The sequence below is a fragment of the Haemorhous mexicanus genome, chromosome 8, assembly GCF_027477595.1.
Source record: "Haemorhous mexicanus isolate bHaeMex1 chromosome 8, bHaeMex1.pri, whole genome shotgun sequence".
NCBI lineage: Eukaryota > Metazoa > Chordata > Aves > Passeriformes > Fringillidae > Haemorhous > Haemorhous mexicanus.
This window is the reverse complement of record NC_082348.1, coordinates 5,044,786-5,060,708: the sequence shown is the minus strand read 5'-3', so window position 1 is coordinate 5,060,708 and position 15,923 is coordinate 5,044,786. Positions and strand designations below refer to the sequence as shown.

At 37.5% G+C, this 15,923-nt stretch overlaps 1 protein-coding gene across 1 annotated transcript in view; it reads right to left on the bottom strand.

Moving 5' to 3' along the window:
• Nucleotides 1-15,923, bottom strand: part of LRP1B (LDL receptor related protein 1B) — a 477,945-nt gene that overhangs the window by 89,403 nt on the left and 372,619 nt on the right. Inside the window, exons 56-60 of the mRNA XM_059852348.1 lie at nucleotides 14,602-14,785; nucleotides 13,289-13,374; nucleotides 9,691-9,813; nucleotides 5,864-6,045; nucleotides 3,400-3,599 (exon numbers count right to left, since the gene is read on the bottom strand). Of these exons, the coding sequence (XP_059708331.1) occupies nucleotides 3,400-3,599; nucleotides 5,864-6,045; nucleotides 9,691-9,813; nucleotides 13,289-13,374; nucleotides 14,602-14,785 (775 nt within the window). The remainder of the gene's footprint in view (nucleotides 1-3,399; nucleotides 3,600-5,863; nucleotides 6,046-9,690; nucleotides 9,814-13,288; nucleotides 13,375-14,601; nucleotides 14,786-15,923) is intronic.

The following is a 15,923-nucleotide window of genomic DNA, read 5'->3' as shown; positions in this document are numbered from 1 at the left end:
AATGTTAAAACCAAGATCTAAATACATGTAAACTCCCATTGCATGTAATAAACACTCCTTGGTTTAGCAGACAGCGTGTCAATAATTAGCCAACGATTGTTGTGTTTATCCTAAATTATCTGATGTGGAGCACAGAACACTGCACACTCATAGCATCACTTAATGATATGAAATCCACTAATTCTGACAAGTTACTTATATTTGCTGTGTCTTTTGAAATCTCTGTGGCATTTTCTGATACATTTTGTAACAGATAATTTAAGATCCAAAACTTATAGTCTCAGGAAAAAAAAACCTCAGAGCAGGCCAGCCTTATCCTGAGGCCACAGAAACAGGTGAGAAAATGCTTTGTTTGCCATTATTAGCACTTCACTGCATCACTCCCAGCATTCCTGTTCACACTTTTTCCTCTCCTTCGTGAAAATTTATTCTGTGATTGCCATATCTGTGCCTTTATCCTTCTCCATTTGAAAACACAAAGGATAAGAGCAAACTCACCTCCCCCTTAGTTAACTTTGACAATACCAAATGTCCAAAATGACAAAGGAAAACAGACCATGAAATCCATGTGAAAAACATGCCTTCAAGGAACACAGTCATCACAAGAGATAAAACCTAATCTTTCTCATTTAAGTGCTTATCAGTGTGGATAACAGATATCAGAAGGCCAAGAGGGATCACAGTTCCAAACGCTGAACTTGAACACTGAGTTTCCCCTATTCAAATGATTATTTTACAATGGCTAAATTTCATCATCCAACATATTTCCAGTTTTGTGCTGAATCACTAAGAAATTAATTTTTTTGGGGTTGGTTGTTCCAGGAAAAAGCTGGGAGAAAGGGAAAAGACTCTGATTAAAGGCTAATTGATCATTATGTGTGAACTCTGCAAAACTGTCAAAGCTCTCCTTGGAGCACCCACAGGGTTGTTTCATCTGCTTCAGACACCAAGAATTCTATCACTGTCTTGTTACATCCACAGAAAAATTTTCTACAACTTCATTTTAATTTGTTAATGAAGTTTTGAGTGAAACTCCAGACAGCAGAAAGCACAAGAGGCATTAGGTGTGGGCAGGTGGAAGAGGATCCAGACAAGGGGCACAAAAGATGATCCAAGGCTTGGGAACCTGCCATGAGAGCAAAGGCTGAGAGAACTGGGCTTGTTCACTCCTAAGAAAAGAAACCTCACCACCACATTCCAGCCTTTAAAGAGGCTGCAAAGAGATGGAGACTCCCTTTTCACATGGAAAAGGAGAGGGGTGATGGGAAGAGGTTACTCTCAGGAAGATTCTGACTGGAGACAAGAGGAAAACTTTTCACAATGAGAACAATGAGCCCTTGGAATAATCTTCCCAAGGAAATGGTGGATTGGGCACTTTTAGGATGCAGCTGGACATGGTTGTGGGTCATCTCGACCATGCTTTTTCCAGAAAAAATTGGACTAGGTGATCCATGAGGTTGGACTAGGTGATCCATGAGGTTGGACTAGGTGATCCATGAGGTCTCTTCCAACCTCATCCTCCACAATGATTGCCTAAGGAAAAAATCTTGCTTTCACATAATTGAAATACCTGAGGATCTTTCTCCCAAAGCTCAATTCTTATGGCTTGAATATTTATACACCATCTGGACTTCACAGAGACATGTCCTCAAAAGCAGCATGATACCAGCTTTACTCAAAGTCACTTTTGCTTCTGGAGCGTGCCTCAGATACTTCACTGGCACCAAATCTGGATAAATTTGCTGTGATATTGTGACAAATTTCCTTCTTCTCCAGGATCAGGCATCCTCAGAAGAAGACATTAACTCTGCAGATATAAAGCAGTTGAAACTGATTTTATCCAGTTGTGCAGGAGAACCCCGCAGGCTGGAGACCAAGGCAATGGACACTGAAGATGGTCTGGCTGGAATTTTGCAGCTATCTGCTGAGTTTAGTGACAGAAGAACATTTCTGGGGAAAGAAAAACTCTGAAACTCTCAGGCTTGAAAGGGAAGACTCTGAAAGGTGTGACCACTGTGTTCAGTTTAGGGCTGAGAGAGACACATTGGCTACTATTTAAATCTTTCCTTTGAAAGATCCAGAAAGAAGAGTAAGAGGATAATTTTATGGGAATGAAAATAGCAGCACAGGGAGTGACATCAAGAAGAGTAGGGAGCTTTGCTTCCTCTGTCAGAAGAGCAGACTGTCAGCAGGATAGCTCAGGGCTATGCCTGAGTGAGTGCTGCTTAGGTGAGCAGGTTACAGCTGACCGGTGTTCATCCCAAAAAAACCATGGATATTCTGCTGAGAATAATGGGAATATTTACAGCTCTCGTAGCTACTGCTAGAGTGTCTCCAATCTACCATCTCAGTCAACTGCCATTGAATTATTCATGATGCATTTATAACCTACAATTCATGAATGCAAGGGCTAGAAAACTTGTTGGCTTCCGTTTTTTATTTCATGGTGAACCTTTGATCTGAAAATGAAGTAGTTATTTCATCAATTGTGGTTTGGAGAAGACCTGGAGGCACCCAGTATGAGATAAAAGCCTAAAAAAGCCCAGATCCATGAAGTTTTACCAGCAGTACAGCAGTGCTGAGGTTTGGGCAAAGCTTGAGGAAGGAGCTCAGGTAACATCTGAAATAAAACATCTGAACTTCATCTCAAATAAAACCTCCAAAAAAACTTGGCAGACCAATATAATTTCATATATTTGAATTAAAATGAAAGCTCTTTAATTATACTATTTGGAGTATGAGAACAATTCATCACAGTGTAGAATTTTGCTTTTTTTTTAATACTTTACTGATAAATGACACAAACTGTTTAATTATCTGTCAAGTGAGAAGCAAAACACAGGGATAAAGATTAGTTCATTACATAAGTATTTCAAAAGTTATTATTTCACCCATCTACCAGGAAAACCCCAAATTACATTTGAAATACTGGTCTCATGCTGAGCAGACTAATAGCTATTCCAGACTTTCTGAGGTAGGAGAAAAGCTGATTTTAGCCCCCTATTCTGACACACAGCACAGAGGATCTATCCCTTCTACTTTTAACAGCAAGTTTCACTCACTTTGCAACTTAATCAAGAACATGTCTATATATGCCAGAGTATAAAACTAAAAGGGTGCCTCAGATTACTCTATGTGTTCCTAGAGCTTCTTTTTCTATTTGACATTTTTCCCACAAACTCATAGTACTGCACGTTTAAAAACAATTCATATCCTTAACAGAGAACAAAAATGAAAAGCGGATTTTAAAATATGGATAAAAGGAAAAAAAATCTCAAACAAAGTTAGAAAAAGGTTTTAAAGGACAATTTTTACATAGCTATACATAACATTGAAAGCATTAAAAAAAAAAAAAAAAAAAAAAAAAAAAAAACAAAAAACACTGTAGTGTTGACCAACCTTTATGTCTGTGAGATCCATCCATGTCAGAAAACTCAATGTGGTTTTCATCAGCCCAGTACAGCCTGTGGTTGACGTAGTCTATGGTGAGAGCCATAGGTCTGGAAATCTGTGTTTCTACAACCACAGCTTGCCTGGATCCATCCATCCCAACACGGCCAATGTGAGGGGACTCACAGCAATCGATCCAGTACAGGTATCTGTGGAACCAAGCACAGCAGCTGAGGAACTGTGATGCCTCAGGTTGTAGCTTTTATATGTTTCACATTCTGTGCTGCTTTAGTGAGGGGGTCTGGGCTTCATATTAGGGGACAGTGAGTTCTGCATGCACAGAGTAGGGAGACTAAACAATTCCTTCTCTAGCTGGGAACCAAGGACAACCAATCCAGATGTCAGGCCCAAGAGCATAAAAAATGTGGACTGAAGAGAGATAAAAAAGAAGGATGGGACTTCATAATCTAAAGCTGTAATTGGACAATTAACTCCAATATGCAAATGCAGCAGAACTTCTAAAAGTGAGAGACCTCATGACCGGTCGTGCAGTTTTGGGACTATTTTGGTTCACCTTGGGTGCAGCCCTGGCTGGGCTTTTGTGCTGCCCAAGGTGGATCTACTGAAACCTTCTAATAAACCCCTACTTTATTCTTTAGCTCTGTCTAGCCTCTGTTCTAGGTCAGCCTTTGCAAGGTATCAGCAGCAATAAATGACCAGAGATGTTGTGTCTGGCCCATCCCTGGAAGTGTCTAAGACCAGGCTGGATGGGGCTTTGAGCAACCTGGAGTAGTGAATGGCATCCCTGCCTATCCTGGGGGTTTGAAACTGGATGATCTTTAGGTCTTCTTAATCAAACCATTCTGTGACTCAGTGCTTAATTTATTTAGTTGATCTCAAGAATAAATCAATAATTACAATATTTCCACCTTCCAGATAAATCTTTGAGTTTTCTGAACCTTTCTGTAAATAGGTGTGCTGAATGTAAAGGGTTTGAATGGGAATCCCCATGCTAGGTATGATTTTATTAAATTGATTATGGACTAATAAAATGTGCATTTAAATGGCTTAGTCTTGATACTGTAGAATTTGAAGCACCACCCAAACTGGAATTTGTGAATTTCACATCCTGCATAAATGGCATCATTAATAAATTTATCAGAAATAGGGTATGACATCTAATTTTTTTTTTTTTACACATTACAAAACTTTTTTTTGCTGTTATGCAGCAACATAATGCAAATTGAATTGCTGCAGGAAGTGCTAGCCCCAAAACATTAAAACAGTTTTTTGCACAGAGGGTTTAAAAATGGGTGAAGCACTGAGAGAGACTGTTGGAAAGCTGAGCAGCAATTTTCCCCTCAACATGCTATTTAACCACAATGCAGAGCACGTTTGCCATAAAGGAAGAAAAATCCCATTATTTAGTACATGGATGCATGCTGCTGCTGTTGTGTGCCATTACTCAGAACCTCAGGACAGATCTTTCCAGCTGGGAAGCTGATTCTGCTCTACAGGCTTTGGGCAGGCTCTCCAAAATCCAGATGCAGCTCATATTCTTGATAACCACCTGGAACAGAATTTGTGTGCAGGAGGAAATGGTGGCCCCAAGACCAGTTACAGGTATCCTACAACACACAGGTGCAATGTGCTGGCACCCAGCCTGCTCCACACAAGCAGCAGACAGAGGAAACTTTCTCCACTCTCTCCAACAGAAAATGTTTTCTTTGGAAACAAACTGCATGGCAGCAGCAGGATAATTCACTAAGCATTTCTCATTTATGAGGGAAAAAAAAAAAAACAAACCACAAGATTCAAGTAACACAATTTCAAATTATAACTCTGATTTTGAGTTTTTGTTTCCAGCAAAATTCTGTATTAAAATAAATGAACAAAAGCTTATATTTAGCAATAAAAATGTAAAAACAGCTTTGGAAAGCTGTCTATACACACCAAAAAAAAAAAAAAAAAGCCCATTAAGTTATTATACGTCTTTATTTATATATCTAAGTCTTCCTGAAAGACTTTGATCTGGGACTATGTGTGCTGTTTGTAGAGAGATTTTTTGCATACTCAGGGATGCCCAGGCAACCACAGAAAGATCCCATGTATTCATCTCTTGGAGACATTAAACAAAGGTCTGTGTCCTCCCTCCCAAATATTACAGGTCAGAAAAGGTACAGTTACCAGAAAATTAAATTCTGGTTCTAAGAAATAGCAGAAAATAGCTTTTATCTTGAAAAAAATAGCAAACTAGATAGCTTATATTTTTATGCAAGGAAAAACATTGCTTTTCTTTGTTTAGGTAGAGTCCAGACCAACACAACAACTTTCTCCTTTCACTGAATATTAGATTAAAAAAACCCAAACCAACAAACAACTAAGCATTATTTCCTATGTATTTTTGAATAAAAAATATTTTAACATCAAATCAGGATTAAGTAGGAAGTACTGAAAATTGGCTGCTCCATACCCAGCTTGAGGATCTAAGGACAGATCTCTGGGGAACTTCACTCTCTTGCTCACGAGCACGGTTGGGTACAAGCCATTGAGTTTAGACACCTCAATAACTCTCTTTTCAGTATCAGACCAATAGAGATTCTTCCCAATCCAATCGACAGCCAGGGCATTGGGAACAGCTGTATTGTGAACTACCTGGAAAAACAAAAATGACATTAATTATTTATCTACATAACTGGGAAAAGGAACAATAATTCGAGAGGTGCTGATGCCAGGATATTGAGAGACTGGATATTTGATGCAGTGACATACAGCATATAAAAATTGGGTATTCACTGCCAAACACTGACACTTCTCAGGTAATGACACTTCTTAAGTAGCTACTACAATGTGACACTTTCCTCCTAGTGAGGGAGAATGGAGCAGACTATGATATTGTAAAGAGGAAATTAACAACTTCTCTGCATTGTGCACAAACTTTTAAAAACCTTTGATCTTTCATTTTTCATCTTAAGTACCTAGTTTTCTCTTAATGCAAAAAAATAAATAAATAAATAAATAAACAAATCAAACAAAACCAAACTTTTCTCCCTTTCCCTATTTCATTTTTTGTTCCACAGAACAGAGTGGAGATGTGGCTGCTCTCCCCACAGTGTGCCCTTGAGCACATCTGCTGCTCATCTCCCCATTTCTCTCAGCAGTCTCCATCAGCATATCCTTCATTTTAATGTCACAGTAGTGCCATATGTCATCGTGACAGGGAGACCATGAGAGCACTCAGAGTTACTGGCTGGAAAGGAAATACTGTGCTTTTATTTCCAGCATTCATGTGGCAGAAGAATGAGGAACATTCCAAGAATTAGCTAAATTTCTAAAGTACTACATTGCTAGGAGACAAAACCAATTTAGTCACCTACTGGAAAGCCTACAGACTACTGACAGGGATGTGTTATTCTCAGGGTTTTTGATGACTTGGATAATTCTGGAACTTGAACAAATTCCTCTAGATATATTACAAATATGTGATTACAAATCTCATCATGGCATGAGTCAGTCTGGCTTGTCTGGGAGTACTTCATGTCAAGTGTTCAGTAATGTTTGGATATTCACAATCGTTTGAGCCCAATTGCTTCTAGGCTTGAAAATTCTATTCCTGAGAAGATCTATCCTGACCTATTCCATTCCTGATTAAGGTTTGTGCAACTAGAACTTCAGAAAAAAACCCCACAAATCAGAAAGCAATACTTGAAAATTTATGCTATTTCTTAAGCACTAATAATGGGTTTATTGCTGTGGTGTACATTCTAATTTACTGCTATCTTCATCACCAACAGCATGTGCACCAGGGTATAAACTTCATGGATAAACCTGTATTATGTATAACTGAATGTGCTGGTTTTAAATTTATTTACCATCTGAAGACATGGAAAAGCCTTCAAGATAAGAGGGGATATGGTGAGATGCTTTAAATCAATTTTATAGTTATGAATATGTAAAAGCACCTTCTCAGGTTGTTACATAATTCATCACCTTATAAAATCTTTTTAAGAAGTTAAATTCCAGGATACACTGCTTTTTTAATGGCAATAAGAGGTTCTATTTTCTAAAACCTCCACATTCACCAGTTTATAAATGTGTAATTGCAGCAATTGCTGCACTGCCACAAGGGACATTTCATGCAGAAATGGATAACTGAAAACGGAGGGAGTGGTTTAGCTGTCTAAACACTACACTAGAGCACCAAGCCAAATAATGAGCCTCTCTTTCTGATGATTTTTCCTTGGGAGAGTCACTTCAACGTGTCCCAGCCACTGAGACCACCAGGGTGGCACTTCCTGTGCATTGTCCTGCTTTTGACAGCCTTTCCCACTACCATTTGAATCTAAACTCTCCATAAAACAGTTTTAACAGCTGAACACAGCCATGTGAAAAGCTGTCATTTCAATTCTCCAAGTATCTCCTCCATGAGCAGAGGCAGAAGAAAAATGAGATGCCATCAGGCTTCCCAGAGCTGGTGTGCTGCAGAAATGCCATCTCCTGCAAGGGGAATCCAAGGCAATACATCAAATAGAACCACTTACACTGAGAGCAGATCTATTCCTAGCCAAGAGTAACACAACATGTGAGAAGATATTAAACGAGAGTTTCATCAGGGGAAAAACCATAAAAACTCCCTCTGGTGACAAAATCACCCCATTAAAAGATGCAAACAGGTTTGCTAGATAAGAAATAATAACATCAGCATTTAAATAATTAAATAAATCATTATAATAATTTCATTTGAACTAATTTTTAATCATTCCAGTTATTAAGTATGTCCTAGCAACCTAATAAAGTCAGAGCCACAAAAATTTGGCACTGCATAAAAGGTTGCTATTAGACAGCTCCAGTATATAATTCTTGCCAATTTTTTTCACCTTTTTTTTAGCTTTCAGAGGCCAAATCTGGGCCAAGTTTTTCACAGAAAAAGTAGTTTTGTGTATGAAAATTAAATGGAATTCTTTTTATGATTATTGCTTTGAATATGGCATGCTATATGAGCAAAATTTTCATGAACATGACACTTGTTGGGCAAATTGCAAACTGATGGAAAAAATATTCTCCATGTCTTCATCCTAATTTTCTTCTAGTGGTTGCTCAACTTTTTGATAGCTTTTCTTAAAAAATGAAATTATTAATGAATGAGTAGAAAACAATTTTTTTTTATAGTCTTCTACCTGGTTATTGGAACACTTTTAGCTGGGAAAAATTCTTTGTAGTTAGAATAGTGAAGATTAGAAATAAAGAGTCTGAGTAATCCCCAGCCCTTACATAATACTGAATCATCCAGAAGGGACAGAAGCTGAGGGGGATGCTTTGGAAACTGTTTAAGGACAATAAATATGATTCAAGGATTGAATGGATTTTGAACCCCACACTTGCCAGTCTTCTATTTTTTTCCCCACACAGGTAAAACTTCTGAGTGTATGCTGGGTTTTACTTTTGCCCCAACACAATCAGATTGCCAGGAGCTGCTCATCCACTTGCTTTTTTTTTCTTTTGAAGAACAATTATTTTGGTGTGAAGGATGCAAACAAGGTTCCCTGGAGCCTAACTCACATAAGGAGCAAAGCTGACATGCTCTGAGGTTGTGTCAGTCCACTCACCAAGCTGAGAATGAAAACCACAAATCTTTTCTCTCTGCATCTTTATCGGTGTGCAGAGAGGGAACAAAACATCACAGGATATGTTGCTGCTCATTTAGGTCCCTGTTTCAGAAGGTCAGACATAATAGAATAAACAAAGAATTCTTTACTGCTTATCATCAGTTCTGGGAAAGTGTTCACACAAGTCAACAAATGTGCTTTATAGTGGATTTGTGAACTTAATCCACTACAGAGGCAGAACAGGCTGTGCAGAAATGGGAGTGCACTTTTACCCTTCACAGCAAAGACATTGAGTTATTCTAATTATCAGTGTAGTGGAGGTGAAACAAAAACAAACTGAAGATCACAGGAAATGTTACATAGGAAGAAATAATTCACCAGTGTATTTGCACAGCTTACACCTAATTATAGCTCTTTTCTCCTTTGGCATCCTGGAGCCACATGGAACTGCCAATTCAGTAAACTGTCAGATAAGTCATAAGGAATTTAGCTCCTAAATACAGTTCTCCTTGTCCCTATCTTTACTTCAAATAAGATACAAATGCAATTAAATTTTACTAGGACTGGCTAGCTCATGCTGCGTTTGTATTCATACACCAAAGCCTCACAATCTGGGTTAAATGTTTGAGGGAGCATTTCCCAAAGCACTCAAAAAAATTTAATTCTAGTAGTGACATTATTAATCCTCAATTACCTTGATGTCACTTCCATTTAAAGACATTCTGTTTATGCGACTGCCATTTGGTCTGCTGGAATCAATCCAATAAATGAACTCTTCTCTGTAGTCAAAGTCTATTGCAATCACATTGTTCAGCCCCTAAAAACAGAAAAAAAAGGTTCATTTATTCAAATGTTTGAACACAAACTGCTGGATAGCATTCAGAATGCAAAACACAGCTAATATTCCTAATGCTTTATTTTACTGTCTGCATATTTCTGAAGCACTTCCCTCTCTTTTCCATACATTACTTGTAAACAGACTAAGACAAAGACTGTAACAGAAATAAATATGGTGAGAAATTAACTGTGCCACTTCAAAAAATGCAGATGATACATGAAACTACGTGAGGCTGCTGTGTTTTTCTATACTCTTCTTTAAATGAAATTTATCAGTAAATACGCCTAATTTTTGCTCAGTTTCACTGCTGGTTAACTTTGGCCTTTCTTTGGCAAACTAGATGGGAGAATCAGAAATAGTATAATCTTTATGACATTTCAATAGGAAAAAAATTCGTTAGTAATATAAATTATTCAGGAATTCAAAATGGTGGAGGTGCAAAAAGACATTAATGTTAATTCCTGAATGAGGAGGTTTTGACTTAGATGCTATATTATAGGTACTCATATATATGTATTTATATATATGTGTGTGTGGATACACACAGACCCAGTGGGAGATACAAAAAGCATGAGAGCTGGAGATCCAGCAGGAATCTGGGAATCTCCTGTGGCTCCAGTTACAAAGCCAACACGTTTTGAGAGAGAGGGGTGATTATATCTGAGGTACTCCAACACGCTGGGAGGAGCACTCACACAATAAGGGCTTTTCATCCCAAATGGCTGATAAGGAAGAAGAGGGTTGCATTCAGATGATGGCTCTTATTTCCTTATCTGCCCCATAACCTGCTGAATGTTCTGATAGGCAGTGAAGTCACAATTATTCTTAATATGCCAGGGTGTTGTTATCAATGAAATATGGGGCAGCAGCGCTGAAAGGAACGGATGTGGTCTGTATTCCCTCTATAAATTCAAGGTCAGTTAATCAATTCCCTTATCAGCCCAATGGCATCCTGCTCTCAGGTAGATCAGCAGCCTTCCTGTTTAGTGTAAATCATTGCTGGGAAGGGGTGTGCTGGACCAGCCAGCTCTAAAGTAAACAACTAAGGACAATATTTAATTGTACAGAAACTGATACACGGCTTATCCCCCAACTACTGCTGTGTAATTACTGTAAATCTACCTTTTGATCAAAATGTAGAGGAGAAGAGGAGTTAGGCTGCACAAATGATCATTTTAAAAAGCCTGAAACAATTCAGTGTAGGAAGAACACTCTCATTTTTCAAAAATATCATATACATGCAGACCCTTTTCACAAAACCAGCTGCAGCTCTGTCAGTCATAACTGGGCTGCAAAACCCTTCTCCTGTCTCTTTTCCTCCTTTTAGTATAATTGCATCTTCAGAGAAACCCCCACCCCAAATCCTTAACCAAGGAGACAACAGGTCAACAGATACAAAATATTATTTAATACAATTTTATAACATGTTATAAATCAAAGTCAGCAATTTGTAAAAAATATGGCCTTATCTCTATATATTCCACAACACTGTGAAAGTTTCCAAAGGATCAAGGCTAATACAGAGAACTGACTGCCTGCACATCTTTTGTTTCAAGAGTTATATTTTGGGTCAGTTTAATTTCAATTTTTATCAGAACATCAACTGCAGGCAAAGAATTCTGCACATCCGCAACAGAGTTCTCTGTCCAGACAGAATTTCCTCTTTATCATATACATCTCTCACTTAAGGCCTCCTAGCATAATTCTTTGTCATTTCACAAGTAATCTGCTTTTTAGAAGGAAGAGGGAAGATTTCAAATGGCATCAGCTGCCTTGGTCTCTCATCTTAAATCTGTGGGATTGTTTCTGTTACACACAGCACACAATATATCCTTGGCTGTGATTTGTGTTCCCTTGGTGCCCCACTTAAAAACAAGGAGATAAAAATCACAAATAATGAGGAGGAAATTATCTACTCTTCCTATTGAAACCCTGAGGATTTTGATGACTAGGAGTGAAGGAAATGGAAAGCAAAGATGATACATGAGACACAATTCAAACAGTTGTACTGTTTATGTGTATTTGGAAAAAAAAAAAAAAGAAGAAAAAGAAAATAGAGGAAAAAGCTGGCACATAACTCAGAGCAGACTGAAGGAGATCCTAGTTTGAGCTCCTTTATTCTGAGTTGATATGAACTATTAGAATGGTAATCACAGACCAAATACACAGAGACAAGGGTGGGCTTGCTCCTCTGCCAGAGCCACTCTGGTGTTTGCAGATGTGCAGGAAAGAGCCAAATCCAGCAAGGCACTACAAGGACACAAGGATGTCCTTACGAGGGACACACCTCCCTGTTCTGCTGGTAAAGATCCCTCTTTGGCTTTCTCATCAAATGCTGCCTCTGCAGGAGCAAAGACCAGTGGGTTCAACAGCAGAGGGGTTTATCAGGCCAGTGAATGAATGGAACATGGAAAAACCACATGTTTTGTTCAGTGGCTGGAGCTGCTCCCTAATGCATTGAAGAGGAGCCCATTGAATTCAGGACCATCTGTCAGCACCAACCACGAAGAAAATTCCCTGTTGCTCCCCTCTTTTCACAGGTCTCTATGAACAGGAACACCAGCAAAAGAGGAGAGAGGCAGTGAGATGCAGATGGAAGGGAATCAGAAGGATTTCAGGAGAACAGACAGACTTTCACAATGTCTAAGCTTAAATAAAAGCAATTCAAGATGGTTCATTTCATAATTACTGTTGTGCAGACCTGAGCACCTCTCTTGTGACATTTAGGTGCACAGCAGAGTGACACAAGATGCTACAAAAAGCCGAATTATATTGATGGGGAGTAAATTATTTCCTAGTCTTGCTACAATTGATCCATTAGCATTCAAGGAAATGGATAATTTTATTAAAACATATTTTGGAAATCTAATATGTGGTAAATAACTACACTTAGGTGAAGCATAGAAGGACAGCAGACTGCAAAAAAAAAGGCAGCTCTGTATTTACAGGGTGTCTTTCTGTTTTTGTGGTTTTTCACTTTTTCTTTTCTCTGTTATAATATTTTTGAGTAATTACTTTAAAAATTAGATTTACACAAATAAAAGAGTTCACATTTTGTAATACCATAAATATTGGGATTGCCTGTCTGAAAATAGATTTAGATTATGACAGTAAGTGGCCCAAATCATACATGGCCAAATAGATGGGGATTTTTGTTTCTTTTTTTTAACTGAAATAGACAAATTGCACAAAACATATTGTGATGGAAGAGGATCACAAACAACATCATTTTTTTAGTACATCAGAATGACTGACAAAACAACTGCCTGAGCTTTAATCATGTCAAATCCAGAAAAAAATAGTTAATTAAAAGTATTGTAATAACTCTGAAGGCACTGCAGTTGTTCTGTGGTGCACACAACGCCAATTATAGGATAATGTTTCTGTCAGTTGCAAACTTTAGAAAAAAATAAAAGTATTGAGTTAAACTTAGAGCATGGTACTATGGTTATACCTGTTTCAACAAAGTGTAGTTGGATCCATCAGTGCTAATTTTTCTTATTTCGTGATGATCAGCCAGAATTAAGAAAGGTTCCTCATCTAAACCCCAGGAGAAAGAATATATTAGACTAGCTTTTACGTTAATTTATGGAAAATCAGGAATACAATGCTGAAATACAGATGGCTTGAAAAATAAATGTTACATGCTCTGATCAATGTTATGGATGAAAGAAATATTTAAAACATTCAAATGCTCCAAGAAAGATCAATGATGCAGTATAAAAATGAACAAAGCAATCAATTAGTATATCTTTCAATGCAATTTAATTCTTTTGCCTTTGTAATATGGGAACCACACTGCATTTTATCCTAATTTAATGTCAGAGATTAAATGGGAAATATATTTCATTCCATAGGTTTTAATTTCAACATTTCCTTTCAATTTAACACTGACTACTAAGTATGGTTGCAAACCAAGCAGGTTTTGACCATTGCTTTTTGAGACTTCATTAGTCTGAATGGTACAGAGAGAAAGAAACATCTACTCATAAAAACCTTGATTTTTAAAGTTTGAACTGAAGCCATATTTGACTTTGTGGAACCCTGGCTTTGCAGTTTATAAAAAATATTTACTTTCAGATTCTCATTCATGACGTCACTGAAACATCTCTGACACTGACATACATAATTCTAAAAATATCTTTTTAAGGCTGTCTTTATTTTAGCTCTATTGAGAGACACCTCTACTATAAAAAGAAAAAAAAAAAAAAGAAGGTTACCAGAGATAACTAAAAATGTATTAAAGGCTTTGTATCTACTGCTCTTGCACTCTAGAATGTAATGTGTTGTCCAGACCACTCTGCTCCTGGTACTGAACACATTTGCATGTTGTAACAGAGTTGCTTTTTCTATTTTTTTTTCCTGTTCCTCCTTTTCAGATGAGGAAGTTTGATGTACATTCTAATATTCTAAAGGTGATGAAATCTTATCATAACCATGCTATTATCATCTGACTCAGAAGCAGAACTAAGTGATGCATTTTAACTTCTCTAATACTTTTTCTAATAAAGTTAATATTCACACTTTCAAAAACCACTGTATCTATTTACTACAAATGAGCTGAGGAAAACACAGACTAAAAATATAACTTATTATTGCATTCAGACACAGTCACATTTGTATTTTATATTGAAAAAGTAGCAGATTCAAAGTAATTCTGTTTTTATCTTGCATATAAAGGTACCACAGACCTCGGGGCTAAATTTGTTTTTTTCCACAAATTATTTTGATACAGCTGTGGATTATAAAAGCATTAAACAGTAATACCTGAAAGGGATTTGCAGCCATTTGGGTTATCAGGCTGTGTTTCATACCCTTGTGCACACAAGCATTTGTATGTTCCATAGGTATTGATGCATTGCTGGCTACAGGGAAATCCAGATGAACATTCATCAATATCTACACACGTTTTGCCATCATCCTTCAGGAGGAATCCAGGCCAGCATTTGCACTGGGAAAGAAAACCAAATACATTCATTTTTAATTCTGTTTATCACCTGTGTCTACTTGCTTCTGAATATGTTAGCATCATAAAATTTTTATGCATCTCATTTTTTCAAGTAACATCCTAATTACTTTGCTGCTTGTATGGTTTATAGGAGGCATGCCTACTTTTCTTTTCAAGTATTCCTGATGTGATCCTAAGCACTATTTCCTCCATAAAAACCCAAACAAAACCCTGTAGAATGAATAATTATTTCTACTTCAACTGAAGAAAAAGTAAAGCACACATTTTCAAAAATATAGAAAGGATTTTTTCTTGAAAATAAGAACTCCAAAGGGTCCATCCATCCTTAAGTTTCAATTATGCATGTGGTTTTTGGTAAAGAGAGATAGTTTTAAACTCTTTTCCTTGGAATCATTGATACCACCCATCAATCTGTGTAACCAGCACAGGAATGTGAATCAGAACTCTTGAGGCCAATTAGGAGCTGGACATGGACAATTCTTGTAGATCCTTTCAAACTCATAATATTCTCTGTTTCTCTCTGACATTTATTTGGGTCTGGTAATGATCCTGGCAACTTTATCACAGCAATGTGAAAGGTGCAAAATACAACTGGCCAGAGGGGTTTTGAAAAAGGGGCATAAATTTTGTTGCCAGAAGACTTTCTCTCGTGTTCCCTCCTATATTCTCTATTTCTCTCTGCAGAGATCCAGGATGTGCTTTCTCCACTACTTCAACAAGGTTTTTGTTGAACCCAACAGCTCTTGGGTCTCTGTCTCAACCCTCACAGTTCCAGAGGGTTGAATACCTGCAGATCTAAGCCAAGCTGCACAGATTTTGTTTAGTTCTCAGAGGGCCAATGTTCAGCTGAAAAGATGAAACTTTGGGAGTGCAGTTAGGGTTACTTCAGAGTTAAATCCCTGAAAAAAGTCTTTCTTCTATTTTTAGGTGCTATTTACAGGCTGTTCCTCTCTACTTGTCAAGGCCAAAGAGCAGATTCAAAAAACATCCTCACATGCAGGCAATGAACAGTTTTATTCTGCTACTAAGGAGATATTACTTTGTTTAAATATTTCTGTAAGAGTCTCTGTCTTGGACAAAAAAAAGAAAAAAAAAAGAAAACAAAAAACTGGAGAAAACC